The sequence below is a fragment of the Malurus melanocephalus genome, unplaced genomic scaffold (assembly GCF_030028575.1).
Source record: "Malurus melanocephalus ecotype Western Australia unplaced genomic scaffold, MMel_1.1 scaffold_230, whole genome shotgun sequence".
Lineage (NCBI taxonomy): Eukaryota > Metazoa > Chordata > Aves > Passeriformes > Maluridae > Malurus > Malurus melanocephalus.
In genome coordinates, this window is record NW_026623462.1 from 557,900 (window position 1) to 571,229 (window position 13,330).

The 13,330-nt window shown below is 45.8% G+C and overlaps 1 protein-coding gene across 14 annotated transcripts in view; it reads right to left on the reverse strand.

Moving 5' to 3' along the window:
* DNM1 (dynamin 1) overlaps window positions 1-13,330 on the reverse strand; it is a 64,619-nt gene that overhangs the window by 5,616 nt on the left and 45,673 nt on the right. For 8 of the 14 annotated variants that reach the window (XM_057374676.1, XM_057374675.1, XM_057374677.1 and 5 more), the window contains 6 exons: window positions 7,965-8,074; window positions 7,247-7,358; window positions 6,039-6,050; window positions 4,585-4,755; window positions 4,177-4,418; window positions 3,612-3,830 (listed from right to left, as the gene is read on the reverse strand). In XM_057374676.1, coding sequence (XP_057230659.1) covers window positions 3,612-3,830; window positions 4,177-4,418; window positions 4,585-4,755; window positions 6,039-6,050; window positions 7,247-7,358; window positions 7,965-8,074 — 866 coding nt within the window. Of the gene's footprint in view, window positions 1-575; window positions 613-3,611; window positions 3,831-4,176; window positions 4,419-4,584; window positions 4,756-6,038; window positions 6,051-7,246; window positions 7,359-7,964; window positions 8,075-13,330 lie in introns of all 14 variants that reach the window. The other 6 variants (XM_057374682.1, XM_057374681.1, XM_057374684.1 and 3 more) reach the window with 2 other exon arrangements.

A 13,330-nucleotide genomic window follows, 5' to 3' on the forward strand; every position in this document is an offset into this window, starting at 1 on the left:
CAGAGTTACACCGCACTCAGACATGGAAGTCCTGATATTAATGACCCTAACTCCTCTTGACTTCCACAAGCACTGGGGACACAGTGAGGATGGGAGTACTTCTCCAGCCAGACATAAGAATATAAGAAGAGGAGTCTGAACTATCAGCTCCCCAAGTCTCTATCTTGATCCTAACAGAGCTGACAGACCAAATCAAACCCGAGTTTATTCGGCTGATCTTACAGTTAGTGTGGACATAAGCCAAATGATAGACACACAGAGTTTAGACCTTGTTGCCAGAGCTCATTCCCCCATCCCACCTTCTATTTAGAAGCTGGGAAAGGGTCCTCCAGTGACCTTAAATCAGGTACTGAGGCTTTCCCAGCTCCTGCAGCCCAAGCAGCTGCTCTGTCTCTGATCAGCCAGTTTTTCTGTTCAAGACTCCTCCCTTTATCAGGGATCCTGGCAGAGGTGGTTCATCGGACAAGGGACTCTGTTACTAACACAAGAACTGGGCAGCAGAGGAGAGCTGCAGAGCAGTGCTGGAGGATGGGAACACAGTGACTCATGCATTGCAGCGAGAGTGCAAAACCTACCGTGGCTGCCAGTCCTCAGGGGTCACTGATAGTGATTCTGAAAGACAACACGAAATCAACATGGCAGTTCAGACAGTTCAAGGCAGAGGCCACACAGACTGTCAGGAAGGTGGAACAGAGACACAGGCGCTTCCACAGACACAGTCACAGTCACACACCCCACTCCAGACACAGCATGAGTGGGGGGACTGCAAACCACACACAGCACTCAGTCTCACCTCTGCACACATCCAGACCCTGTTGTGCATACAGGTGAATCAAAACCCATCCATCTGTCCACACACCACTGGCTGCTGCTCACTCACCCAAGCCTCTCACAGATCCAGGCTGATGTTCACTCCAGTGTCATACCCAGGTTTCAGTACCCACAGGTAGCTGGGCTTGTCTCTCACTGAGGATTCCTATCTTCTGACCATGTTAAATGTTAGAGTTGAAACAAAGAGCTCAGGAAAGATGGAGATAACATACAGTCCTGAGCACTACCCAAAAASGCATGAAGTGGGTGAAGGCTTGTATTCTGAAGATCATACCAAAGAACAGAGAACCCATTAATGCCTTCAACACATTTTTCCAGTGTTTAAGTCATTCTCACTTTAACGTCCTTAATTTTCCTTCAAGCTCTTCCACCTACTGTTTCTGTCCAACTATTTTAAACTAAAGAGCCTAAATACCTGRAGGAGTACCTTCATAGATTTCTTTCCCAAGTCAAATCCTGAATGCAGTCCACTGCACAGAAATAGGACCTTGGATGGTTTCACCTCCAAGAATTATGTGTCAATATGGACTTCCACAGTAAACTGAATAGATGCTAAGCACAGAAGCAGGATGGCAAAGTTTCTTTCAAGTGCCCTTAATTATATGCAGGAAAACCTTTCTGTGCAAAAAGATGTACCATGTGGTGATTTTATGTGAGTGTTTATAACTTATGTTTATGAAAAAGGAGTAGCATGACACTTATGTAAGTTCATAATTCAAAAAATCAGATGCTCAAATGAGAGGCACAAAACTGCCAATCTTCTACACRGGTCATCAGTGAGCACACAAAGCACACCCAGCCAGCACCACACACTGGAGTTCACACCACCAACTCCTCCATCAAAGCCCACCCGTGCTGAACACGAGAGCTTTGTTCCTCTCTCACACAAACACACTACACAGCCCGGTTAGCAAGGGAAAGATGGGGGTTAAAAAAGCAACAATGGAGATGGCATTCGTTCACCCATGGCAGAAGGACCCGAGTCCAAGTGCTAGCAGGGAACATTCTTATTCTATATACAGGAGAGGAAGAGAAAGAGTCCCTTGTCATTGGAAATTCTCCATTCATCAGTGAACTCAAATGACAAGCTGGTATCAGGATCCGGAGGAGTCTATGAACAACTGGAAGAATCAGAGAGGGGGATCAGAGAATGAGCATCACACTTCACAGCTTCTGGAATTACATTCTCAACTCCAGATCAGGGCAGTCAGTAGCATGCAATCCAACCTACCATCTCTCCTAAACCAAGGGGTTGATCAGTCAAGCATGAAATACTTTCTTCCTCTGCTCCAGTGCTGTTTTCCCTACCTTCCCCTAAACCCTTCTACTCATGCACAAGGCAGAAAAGCCATTAAGATAGGCTATGACAGGTTTCTTCAAAAAAGGCCAATTCATATCAGCCCATTTGGGGAATCCTATGACAATGATCAGGTATATAGAATATTTTTCATGAGTGAAGAAATGAAACTGAGTGAAAGGAGGAAGATGGAGACAGAAAGAAGCATAAGTATACTGAAAACAAAGCCACAAAGTAACAGTATAYGGAAAGGCAGGGTCACAAGAAGCAGGAGCCAAAATACACAGTAGAAGCATGCTGACATCCATAGTCTCCAGGGCAACACTGAAGTATGTGAGGACAAGTTACTGTGGGAGCTGCATCAAGGTGCATAGGAAGGATTGGGGCAAAGGCACCAAGAAAGTAAAACCATTTGCACAYGGAAGAGTCAGAAAATGGTCTATAAACCTCTCTGGACTCATCCACCTCTGWGCTGGCTGCAGCATGGCAGAGAACACTTCCTTCCCAACAGGCAGCACCAACGATGAGCTGGGTGCTATTGCAGGAGGAAGCTTGAACCCCCTCTGCCATACACCATCTCCAACCATTGACAGGCTGAGTAYTTCCCACAGAAAATGGCAAAGTTCWGACCTGTACCACCAGCACCCACTGGARAGGTGTTTTCCACAAGGGAAGCATTCCCTGTGGCACATCACGGGGGAGTTTCTGTTTATGTTTGTTCTTCACACTGCAATTACCTCCTCTTCCTCAAGGGAAACTAATTGCCCAACATAAAAGCATTCCTGGTTCCAGACTGCTTCCTAAGTCCTGTTCAGGAACACGTGTTCAGCTGCACAGGGGATAATCCCTTATTACTATGTTGAAGTGTGTCTGAAGTGACTGAACAGGAAAGGAAATGAGTTTCCTAATGGGAAAGCAAAGCTGTGTGACTTGAACCCTCTAGACTGGAAAATGTTCAAGTTGATTACACAAGCAACAAAACTGCCTAAGAATTCATTTCCCTGCCAGTGATCCTGCGATTCTCTCCTAGCCAAAAGCAACTGTGAACAGTTTTGAAAGTCTTCCAACTCACCTTGAAGAACTCTGGGCCAAGAGAAAAGGGGCAACTTCAGACTCTGGGGAGCCCTACACAGAGGGGAATGTCACCCCAATCCTGTGATTTATCTGGTGACCACAGGTATCAGTACAATTGCTGTAAAGCTTGGGTACAAGGTTCTYTCCCACATCCTTTACAGAGGTTTGCAGAGAGAACCAGCTGCCTTTCTGTTCCTGAGAGCTGCCTTGGAATTAACTCATCCATACAATTAAAGCTGGGTGGACAATGATGTTCCTGCCTCTGGATTCCAATCCAAATATCCAAAGGCTGTACCCACACYATGCACTCCATTCTTCTCCTGTGGCCCAGACGGGCCAAGTGCTGCCAAGGCTCTAACCCATAAACAGAACACACCCCACCTGTGTGGAGCAGCATTTCAGGACTTACCTGGGAACACCAGGAGGAGCACGATTAGGCCGAGAAGGAACCTGAGGTGGGGGCCCGAAGGGATCAGGAGAGGCTCCTGGCCTGGAGGGCACCGGAGGGGCACCACCCAGCGTGGAGCCACCAGCAGGAGGTGGCCCAGGAGCTGGTCCGCGAGACCCAGGTCTGGCGGGGGGCACTGCAGGAGCTCTCCTCTGCGGCGTGGGGCTGGACGTGGGGGACCTGCCAAACAAACAAAGGCATTCAACTGCAGCAACAGCTCTGGGATCCCTCTGCCACGACAGGCTGCCTTCAGTGTTCTCTCTTTAGCTTCACATCGCTTTACACATCACCCTTTGGCCTTCAAGGGACACACCAGGCCCCAAGCTGCCTTCAAAGCTACATCAGCCCCAYCCAACCCAAGGGCTTAGAGCAGCCCTAGGAGCCTGCCAGCAGAAACACCCAGGACTCTTCATCCACAGGGAGAAGAGGGGAAGAGAAGGACTCCCTGTCTCAGTGGGWGGCCCCAGCAAGGCACTGAAGAGGCGTCAGGCAGGTCTGCGGGGCTCTCCCCCTGAGCCTCTGGTACCTGCGTCCGGACGGTACGCTCTGCACCTGCAGCCAAGAGTCGTCCACCGGTGGGGGCATGGGGGTGCTGATGGTGCTGGTGTTGATGTCCCCGATGATGTTGAGGGCCTCTTTCAGGGCGTGGTACATGCGCAGCATTTCGTCGCGTCGCTGGGCCTGCTCCGCCGACTCCTCCATCAGCGTGTTTTGGTCACCACAGGAGTACAGGTTTGCCAGCAGCTCCGAATGGATGAAGTCCTTGGTCTGTAAATGAGCAGAGAGAGGGAATCAGTTTTCACCATCATTCCCAAAACATTCTATTCTGTCCTCAGCTCTTCCTTCCAAGTTGCCTTCAATTTTCCTTTTTCTCCCTCCCTATTTTTCCCCTTYCTGTCTCTCCCACCTCCCCTGACCACAGTGTGATAAGTACATTGTTTATCATGAGGTGCATGATTGTCTTCGGCATGAGGTCTCTGATGGTTTTGTTGACAATTGCCATGTAGGAATCCACCAGGTTCCTGATCGTTTCCACTTGTCTCTCCAGCTGAGGATCCATGGAGTGCATGAAACTGTCTCCTCCATTCTCCTCTGCTTCACTGGCCTGCAGAGAGAAGGAGAAACAGATTGGTTCTTCTAATGTAACATATAATTGTTTTTTTATGAGAGCTAAGAGAAGAATAGAAGGGAACAAGCAGGAAGCGCATGCGATAAATAAAACTTACTTAAACTTACATTTTGAGCTGTGATYGTCAATGCACAGCTCAGTTTGTACAGACTTCTCCAGCTCAGATCTGAGGAATTTTAGCAATAAAGCTGCTCTCTTAATAGAAAGTTATTAAATAAAGGTGAAATGCAACAGGGATTCCTCACCAAAAGTTATAGCTCTGGTGCCTACTCAAAGCTGTATCATTATTTTTACTGTTTACAGCTTCTTGAAAGGTTTTTCATTTGAGCTGGGTTTTCTATGACCAAAGTCAGTTAAAACCAAGAATCATTCACCATAAATTGAGTCTCACAGGCTCTCTGCCATGCTGCACCTTTGTCCTCATTATACAAATGAGAAAACAGATCCAGAGAGGTGAAATAACTGCTCCTCTCAGGCTGACCACAAGAAGATGGAATAACCTAGAAAACTTTCCTATCACTTCAATTGCAAATCCTGCATTGTAAGTTACAATCATCCTTTCTTTCACACCAAGCAGATTAATCTCTTCCTGTCTGCCTGAAGCACGCTGTTTATTCTGTAAGGTAAAACCTCAGCTATGCTGTTTGACAGCCAGCAATCACCAAGGCTCCTCCATTTGGGATCGATTTCAAAGCATTGAGGCATGAAAGACTGCTGCCTTTCTCAATGCTTATTTAAAAAAAAAAACAAAACCCCTTGATTGTATAATAGAACTTCTTTGTTTTAAACCATCCTAGTCTGAACAATGTACCATGTAGGAAATGGCTTCTCTTTTGTTTTGGGGAACAAAATATATGAGAAAGGGCAAATTCTTTTGTTCATTTGAGCTTTTGCCGAGAAGATCTTACATAATGAAGGAATGCAAGGTCTCAGTGTGAAACAAAGTAAAGGAAGTGGATGTCAAACAGGACAACTTAAAAAAAGTAAGGGTAAAAAAAATCCAAAAATAAGCTTGCACCAAGATTCAGAAGTTGTACAAAAAGGGAGGAATAAAAAGAAAAAAAAAAAAAAANAAAAAAAAAAAAGAAAACTCAAACCAAGAACAGAAACAGACAGCAGGAATCCAACAGAGGGTACAAAGAGGGTGAAGAAGCAAATGCCTCTCAGGAAATTGTGACAAAAGGAGAAAAAAAAAAAAATGAGAGAACCATCCAGTGAGAGCCCCAGCGGGCAACACAGGCAGAAGGGGTCAGACTTACTTTGTCCTTGTCCTGGCAGGCCAGTTTGAGCATACGTGGAAAAAATTAAAACAAAAAGGGACAAAAAATAAAAGATGACTTTTAGTTGGTCTCAGAATCTGGAGAAGGTCCCATAATAGCACTGACAAGCAAAAGACCAATCCCACTAAAAATGCATCAAAACCTCTGTTACCCTGGAAGAGGAACAAGAGAACTGTTTAGCTAAACTGAAAAGASGGATGGTCTGCAAAGGAATCATATTGTTAGCAACAAAGGACAATTTACCTACCTGCAAAGGCCACTTGTCACTCCTTACATGGGTTTTGAGACAGGGATCAGGGTTCCCATGTCAAACCCCCCTATTTGCACAGCAATAGGTGGCCCAAGGCCATGGTAGTCAAGAGGCCCAGTCTGGTTCAAAGCCAATCTGAAGTCATGTAACTTTTTAAGTCCGGTCCCTAACCCTCTTTTTTAAATCTAGTATCAGTTTGTTAGGAAATGCTTTAAGGCAAAACYAGCAATATTTAAGTGTAACAAGAGAGATGAATGCAAGAAATCTATTAGCAGCAACAAATACAAACAGAAAAGCAATTACCACTTTTCTAATGGAAAAGCTATTTATAGCAGCTTCCTCTCAGAGAAGAACAGGAAAGGCTTTGAASAGAAACAAATACCACAATTGTCTAGAAGATACTTTTAAAGCAGAAAATAATGCTGACAGCAAGTGCTGTGGGACRAGGGAAAGGGAAGAGATAAGAGTTCTTGCTAAAGTAGCAAATTAGAGTATCTACCAAGCAAAAGAAAAATTCAAAGAACATCCCTCCCTAATCGGTTGGAGGAAGGAAAGGGAGAACAACTGCTAAGCCTGGAGGCTCTACACTGTTACCAAAAAGGAATGCTGCCTTTGCTCAGTGGATACCACACCAGTTAGTAGTCAGGTAGTTAAATATCATTCTTATATTGTGAATTTAACATCCACAAAACAAGACACTAGAGCAATTTCTCAATGCAGTCTTTTCCTTCTCTATCTTCCCTTTGAAGCTGCCAGTAACTTTATCCTAAGCTTCCTTAAAGGAAGCACCAGKACATACCAAAGATTTTTTTGTTCTGAAAGACTCCCATCTCAGGAAAGCCTTTACAGACTTATTTTTAACACCAGAAGATGCAGCTCTCCTTCTCAAGACACATGCTGTGCTCCTCCTCATCCTATTATTATGGCTGTCACTTACCCCAACACGCTCTGGGTAGACTCCTGCACGAAGGAARGAAGCTTTCCAGCTATCCACCTCCTCCTGGGTCTCACAGGCCAGCTCCAGCTGTCGGTAGTCCTTGTAAACATTCCTGACAGGACGACAAACATTTTATTTTTTAAACCTCACAACTCTGAGGTTTACCCATATTTGATGAAGATAYCAATGACCAGGGAATCCTCCTGCCATTTTAACACAGAAACACTTAGTCCCTTGCTAGGAACTTCGTGATGACTGTGAAAAAGGAAAGTTACTTTTTTGATCGAGTTTGATTGCCTCCAAATCAGTTCTGTGTATAAAGAGRGCCTGAAAAGGATTCCCTTTTCAATGCTGCTCACTGCTGGACTTCTCCAGCCATCCCAGGTTCTATGGCTTTCCCTAGTCACTCACCAAGAACACTGTGATTATAAATATGTATCCCAGCCACAGGCAGGCCCAGGTAACCACATCAAAAAGCTGAAGGGTAAGGTCACACCACAAGCCATACACTGGCAAAAAAAAACTACACACATCCATAAGACCAGATGGAATGAAGTTAAAGTCCTCCCATCTCCTTCAAAAGTGTCTGTCCAGAAGGGACACTCACATCTTTCCTGGACACCGATCCTAACACACCCATCCTTAGTCTCTCCTACCTACTATTACAYAAATCCTGTCCCTAGCTCCAGCAGCTCGGCGTGCTGAGATGGAAGCATACCTCTGTTCAGTGTTGAAGAGAGCAAAGATGTGCTTGCTGGACATGAACCCCTTCTCCACATCTCGCAGTTTCAGGTTATCCACCGGTAACATGTACTTCTTCTCCTTCTCCTGMAAAGGGAATCAGGAACAAGTCAGTCCCTGCTCAAGCAGAGCCTCTGCTCTGCCAGCACGGAGGAGCATCAGCAACATGGCCCCACATCAACAGGGAGGCATTCTCAGGGCCCCTGTTCCCTTGAGTCTGTGAGAGAAGGGAACCTCTGGAAAGAAGATTTTGTTCTTCCTGACTGCTCTTGTGATGTGGCCCAAAAACTCCACACCATTAACTCCTCCAGGACCAGGCACCAGCTTGGCACCCCMCCAGATTGTGCTCAGCATTGAGGTCCCAACTCTTCCTAGTAAAGGGACCAATCCAAGTTAAGGAAAAGCCAGGCGTGCAACAGAGAAACTGGTTTGATACAGAAGTTATGGGTCAACACAACTTGATGTTAAATATTATGTTTAGAATCTGTTATTTATGTATCTGTTATATATATATATATATATATATACACACTTAAATTTACCTCTTCAGAAAACTTGACTTGCTGATTTTAGTACTTTATCCTATCACTGTCCTAGTCCTATACTATATCAGTTACTGTGAACCCTTCACCTTCATGAAAAACAAAACCATCAAAACTTRATCTTAACTTTTACATTTGCATTCAGAAACTAAGAAATTATTTCCCCTGTTTAGTCTCAAACCTGGATCTACAGCAAATTAATAGAACCGAGTTTGGTTTAAGGCCCTCATTGGAGCATCCTATTCCAGCTGGGAATTATACCCCGGGATAACAAGAGAGGGAGCCCTCACACTGGTCTCCAAAAAGCAGAATGCAGCCATCCAAGAGTAAAACAAAACCAGAGCGTACTTGCTGTGTGCAAGCAAGCATGTGCGACTGTCCCCTTGGGAGATCTTGTGTGTTTGTAGACCTTTCTTGGCTGGAAACAACAAAATGTGATCACTCTCGGGGGAAACAGGGTGAAAAATGAAGATGGTCAGTGAGCAGAGATCCTGAAGAGCCGACCAGGAAAGAGGGGCAGGGCAGAGAAATGGGTACCAGAGACAAAGCTGCTGAGCTCAAACACCCAGACAATGGCAAGTCCAGCCCAATATCCTCTTAAGCTGCAGCTAATTGACTTGAGTTTGCTAACGATACCAGCACCTCATAGTTCAGAGATACCCCAAAGATCAGACTGTACCATTACAAAACATATGCAACAAGAATGTCAAAAACCAGCATCTAGAAAACAGAAGAGATCACTTGGGCTGCTGCCAGACTCTCTCTCAAAGTTGCCAGGCTATGAAAACAGGAGAATTCYTCCAAGCAAATTTCCCTGGACCTTTTAATAATGATGATCAGTTTAATTAGACGTGGGCGGACGTTTTTCTAATGGGGTATCTGTCAGCCACATGCTGGTCTCAGAACCACACAGACACTTCAGGTTCTGTCAGCCACAAACAACTTGCAGCTTTCTATTACTCTGGGTCATTATTACGCTGACTTAGGCTGAACCAGTGACCTAGAAGAACACCAACTGCTGAGTCCCTGGGCAAGCATCCCCACTGCAGCCTCACTTAACTGGAACTCCCTGCACTCAGCCCATAGTTCCTGGGCTAGTAAGAAACCCAGCCAACTGACCAAAACGCCCTGATGTTAAAGACATCTGAGAAAAGCCTTTTGCATTAGACCCACATAATTCCATTGAAGTTTTGCAATGGTGTCATTCTTCAGGAAAAAATTGTCAAAAGGTAAGGGAATTCCTTGTCCCTGATATGGAAACAACACGCTCTTGGCCAGTTTCAACTTTCACCCTTTCCAAGCTCTCGCATAAATGCTGCCACGTGATCGAGACAGCACTATCTCCACACGCTGATCTTTCCACAGACCACAAGGAAGACAAAATATCTGTCTGACAGCAAAAATATCAGTCCTTGAGGTGGAGGTAATAAGAGCAATCAAGTGGAGGACCTGGGCACAAGACAAGAATCCCCCAAGCCAGGCAAGCTGCAATGAGCCTCTGCTGCTCCCCATCTCCCCACACCTCCCCCTTCCCAGTCCCCCACTTCAGCCTTTGCAGCTTCTCAGTTTTCAACCAGCCTGTTTTATATCAACACTCTGACTTCATTTCCTGAATGTAGAGACAGGAAAGTGTGGAACGAGCTGCCAAGGGCTGAGCCTCTCAAAACTTTGGCTGAGTGCTCTGCCCATATGTTAGCAATCTGGCAGGGTCTGCTATGGCTGAGCAGCATCCTGGCCAAAAGGGGAAAAGGGCTTCTCTCTCTAGCTTTCCAGACTTGGASTAAGGAGGGAAGAGAAGGAAGAGCCAGTACACATCAAAATGGGAAAGTAGTTTGTGAAATCCTATATTCAAAGACCTCAGTCTGATCCCAAGAGGCTTATGCTGCTCATATTGCTCTTCATCGATAAGAGGAAGAAAAAAAWAATCAGGCAAAACTCTTCCTCAGCAGCAGAGTATGTGTTATATAAAATGTGCTTGCTGGCTGTGAGTTAATCTGTTGAGCTATGAGGCCAAGGGGAGGTGGGGCAGTGGCAGAAACCCTCAGACTGTACAAAACGGAACATGGGGCAAGTGTTGGTTTGGGAATGTTGCAGGCACAGGGTAACCAGCCCTCATCAGGGCTGCTGCTTCCCCACAGGAGTCTCAGCGTGCATGGAGACCTTCAGAAAGAGATGACTGCAAGCTCCTTGCAGAGGCAGGATAAGTGCCAGAGGATTAYTCCCCCGCCCCCGGCACAGTGCAGATACAGCCATATGGCTCTGTACTTTGCCTCTACCAGAGRAAGAAAATACACATGGCCAGGAAGCCAACCAGGATCCATGAGCCATTCCAGTTGTGGGGTGGAAAGCACAATAAACTACAGGAAAAAAGGGATGCTGCACTTTCAGCCTGATGTTCTGACACCCTTGATTGCTGTTACACATCTCCTTATGATGGCTAAATCCTAGAAATGGGTTTTGGCCAGATGTAGCAATAATCTGCACTATCACCCRAATTATTTGTTGCTAACCTGTAGGTAATAACCTACAAGAAGTTCACAGAATTCTGCAGGCAGCAAGCCAGSCTGAGTCCAATCATTCCCTCAATTCACCTGGACTGCCTCAGCAGCAAAGTAAATTTTCCTGCTCTTGGATACACGCAAAATGAAGCTAACAGATGCATGTGTGGGCTCCCTAAGGTTGGAAATTGGCACTCACWGCACAAGAAAGTAATTGCCAGAATTATTAGGTCTCAGTTTGCATTTGGAGCATAAATAAACTAATTAAAGGTTTCCCTGTAGCTGTTATGACAAACACCTTCTTCTGCACAGAGACAAGAGTCTGTGGATATGGAAGAAGACATTGCCATTTTTTTAACTGGGGGCTGTGTGAAATTAGGAGAAATTCATCTTGCTTAAACCTCTTTATCTCCTTTCTCTCCTGTAAGATGTAAAGCATTACAGGTAAACAAACCTGCCCCAGAGATGCCYGGAGTTTCAGTAAAATTGTTTCTGTTAAACACATGCACAGCATCTTGGGAACTCCAGTAATAAAACTCTAGTGAAATAGAGAAACAYTAACATCATAATTTATWATAAACACACTGCAYGAATACATGCMCACTAAATGATTATTAGGAAGAAGMCTCTGAAAAACAGTCTGGAATATTTGAAAGCAAGTGAGTTGAGCTTTTCAAGCTGAACCACCCCCCCAAATAAGATGTTACCAACTGCTTTCTGCTTCTTAGCAAGTAGAAGAGCTGAATTTCTGAGCTGTGATTCCTCCAGGAAGCCCTGGTCATCCCAATACATACACATGTCTTGGAACCATCTTTCCCAGACACAGCCCACCTCTATCACTTTTACCCTCAGAGCATAATTTATAGAAATGATTCCTCCCTCAAGCTGCAGCGCAGCTGTAATGGCTTGTTTACATCAGAAAGCTGCCTTGGTTTAACTTAAACAACACATCCTAAGATTTTAAGCTGATTTAGTTCAAAAGCTCTGTAGACACTAGACCTGGACTCGTGATTAATCACAACCATTACTGTTGGCTTAGTAAGCACAGCGATGGCAATTAACTCACCTGCACAAAAGTAAAGATTTTTATTCACATCAGCTGAAATAACACGCAGATTTAAAGCTGCAGCCAAGTGCAACCCAAAGAAGCCATCAGGAGGTTCATGAGGAAGCACAGGCATAAACCTGAGCTGCTTGAGAGAGGCTACAGTGCCCAAAACTCAACTGTCATGACCTCTCTAATGCCAATACCCACCAGCCTTTGCAAAGGACAATTGGGCATTTCTCCCTGCATCTGTCCCTGTGCCAGGGCAGGGATGAACCATCCCAGAGTATCTCATTTGCTTTGCTRAGGTGCAGCACAACACACACACAGAGTGTTTCACACCCCTGAGAGAGGGTGGGTTACCTCTCCCCAGTGCATGGCTAGAGTCAAGGTGGCAATTCTGACTGTTTATACTTTTGGCCCCAAATCTTAACCATCCACACCAGGAGAAAGGATCCTGGAAGGGAGATGTGCGAATAAAACCCTCCTTATCCCTGCAGCACAGAGAGAGGGAGCAAAATGCGCGGGCAGGGACGAACATCTGGAATCGCTACATGGGAGCCAGGCGTCACAGAAAGCGACAGCATTCCTCAAGTTTCCATGCGGGGTAGGGAACCTTCCTTTCCCCCGCGCAACCCCATCCGTCAGCCACTCACTTCCTGCCAAACTCGGCCTTCCCAGCAGCCAGCAAGCTCCTCCCTCGAGTCTAGTTAGCTTTCCACTGCCACGTCAAGTGAGGCAGAAGGACAGAAGGGAAGCAAGAAGGGAGGGAGCAAAAACCAGAAGAGGGAGGGAGGCTCAGCAATGCCAGGGCGTAGTGGGGGGAGAAAGAGAGGGGATGTGGATTGCTCCTGCAGCAGCCAGAGGTGAGCTGCAAGGGCAACTGGCCAAGGTTGCCTGTCAAAGGACCTTCTGGAGAGCTTGGAAGCAAAGCTGGTCCTGTTTGAGCTTTGCTTTGGACCCGCTGATCTTCAGGACAGGAGATGAGGGTGCATGGGCCTGAGGATCCACCCACACAGCTCCATKGSRAAGAAAAGGAAYTGAATGRAGCAACAAATTCTGCACACCTGGGYGACAGCCARGACTTYACARCATTWYCTYCTCAAACTGCAGTAATTGATTTAATTTTTTTTTCTCTTTCTAAAAAGGTGCAGCATATCCCAGGTGGAATCCAGGTACCAGCCTGACACCAGCACTGGAAGAGGAAGGCGCTTGGAAACTCACTCCAAACTGGAAACATGCAGGGAGCAACATTTCT